Raw genomic sequence first — 1,871 nt, forward strand, 5'->3', positions numbered from 1 at the left:
GCCCTTGAGGCCTGGAGTTCAACACCCCTGCTTTAGAGGAAGCAAATTTCTGCTGCTTATTAATGGCAAGGGCAATTAAATTCTCTTGCAAGCACTGAATATTATAATATAAAATATAAACTCAAATATAAAAAAAAAAACTGGGTGGAGGTATGTAGCTCAAAGCTACATACCTCCTTGAGCACCATGCATCTCAAGAAAATATCACAAAATAATCAAGCTATTCGTCTGTGTCCAGGACTGCAGTTCATGCATGGTGCTCAGGGAGTTATGTAGCTTTGCGCTACATACCTCCACCCAATTTTTTTTTCTTCAGTGTTTGCAAGAGAATTTAACTCATTCACTGCCACTGACATCTATAGCCGTCAATGGCAGTGAATGAGTCAATGTGTTTAACTCATTCACTGCCAATGGCTGGCAGTGAATGAGTTAATTTCCCTTGGTATTAAAAATCCACTGAAAGCGAATATCACCCTTGCTATTCTATTTTATTAATAATAATTACCCCGGAAATGCATCCTGTGGGGTTTCAGCTGCTGGAGCTGATTGCATCCCAACAGGATGTGAGTCCACATATCAGAAGGAAAGTGGTTTTGATGGTTTTGAGTCCCTCAAAATGCCTTCAAGTCTATTGTTTTGCAGAAGCTTCACAGAGCAGATGAAGAGGGCAGGACGTCAGACATGGGAACAGCACAGTTAATCTGGTTAATTTTCAAAATAAAAGGCAACCATTTGCAAAAGCATGTTTAAAGTGATAAAATATTCTGCTAACACTGTTGATAAATTCTGACATAAATAAAAATCGCTTATCAACTTTTTACGTGCATCCCACATCTCTGATGGTTTAAATCAAATTATAAACCCATCCTTGGTTCTCTCACTTCCTCTTTCTTCAGGAGGATAGAGTACTGTCAGACAGCAGATGAGTTTTACAGCACCATGGGTTGTCTCACTCAAGAGATGTTGGAGCACAACCTCATCGATCCTACAGAGCTCATGCAGGTAGTGAGCAAACTTCACACACACTACTTTAATGCTGTACATGTTGTGATCATGGCTTCCTCACCTATCTCCTTTCTGTGTCTGTCAGGAGGTTTACTCCATGGCGGTGTTTCCCTTCCCTCAGCTAGCCGAGCTAAGAGAGAAATACACCTACAACATCACTCCGTTTCCTACCTCAGTGAAATCCAATGGAAGGTTTGTTCTAAACTCAGAAGATCAATAGTGCTGTGTAAAAAAAAAAAACAAAAAAAACCCAACTCAATATTTTTCCACTTTACTACTCTTAAAGGCATTTTTATGTTCTCTGTGACCGCTAGTGATGACCTGGAGGTGTGACCATGGGACAGATGCTTGTATTATACTGATGGTCACTACTTTCAGAAGGAAAATGGCGCAGTATAGGAAGCAGTAAAGCCTCTTTGTAATCACCAACTATAATTTTAATACAGAATTAACTCATTGTAAATTAAAGCAGTGCAACTCTGCTCACTGACACTAATATTCAACATTAACAGTAAAATGTTGGTCGTCAGCAAATGTTCAGAAAACCAAAACATTCAGTCCAAAAGTGTGTTTACACTCTTTTTTTCTGTCTGTCTGACATCTCGCCTCTTGTACAGATAAATATGTGTATTTTGTGGTGATGGTTTTCTTGCAGTGGTGGTCTGGGCAGCTGGGAGAGCGATGATGACGCCGACATGGACGATGAAGATTCTGTGGTGACTGCGCTCGGCTGTCTGGGTCCCCTGGGTGGCCTACTGGCCCCCGAGCTGCAGAGATACCAGAAACATCTCAAAGGTCAGCGCACGCACACACACACACACACACACACACACACACACACACACACACACACACACACACACACA

At 41.4% G+C, this 1,871-nt stretch overlaps 1 protein-coding gene across 5 annotated transcripts in view; it reads left to right on the plus strand.

Annotated features, from left to right (window-relative positions):
• The window catches only part of tbc1d30 (TBC1 domain family, member 30), a 29,871-nt gene that overhangs the window by 18,777 nt on the left and 9,223 nt on the right, over window positions 1-1,871 (plus strand). For all 5 annotated transcript variants that reach the window (XM_005745645.1, XM_005745647.1, XM_005745648.1 and 2 more), the window contains 3 exons: window positions 897-1,002; window positions 1,091-1,197; window positions 1,661-1,800. In XM_005745645.1, coding sequence (XP_005745702.1) covers window positions 897-1,002; window positions 1,091-1,197; window positions 1,661-1,800 — 353 coding nt within the window. The remainder of the gene's footprint in view (window positions 1-896; window positions 1,003-1,090; window positions 1,198-1,660; window positions 1,801-1,871) is intronic.

Source organism: Pundamilia nyererei, unplaced genomic scaffold (assembly GCF_000239375.1).
Source record: "Pundamilia nyererei isolate P.nyererei 1_Seehausen unplaced genomic scaffold, PunNye1.0 scaffold00162, whole genome shotgun sequence".
Taxonomy (NCBI): domain Eukaryota; kingdom Metazoa; phylum Chordata; class Actinopteri; order Cichliformes; family Cichlidae; genus Pundamilia; species Pundamilia nyererei.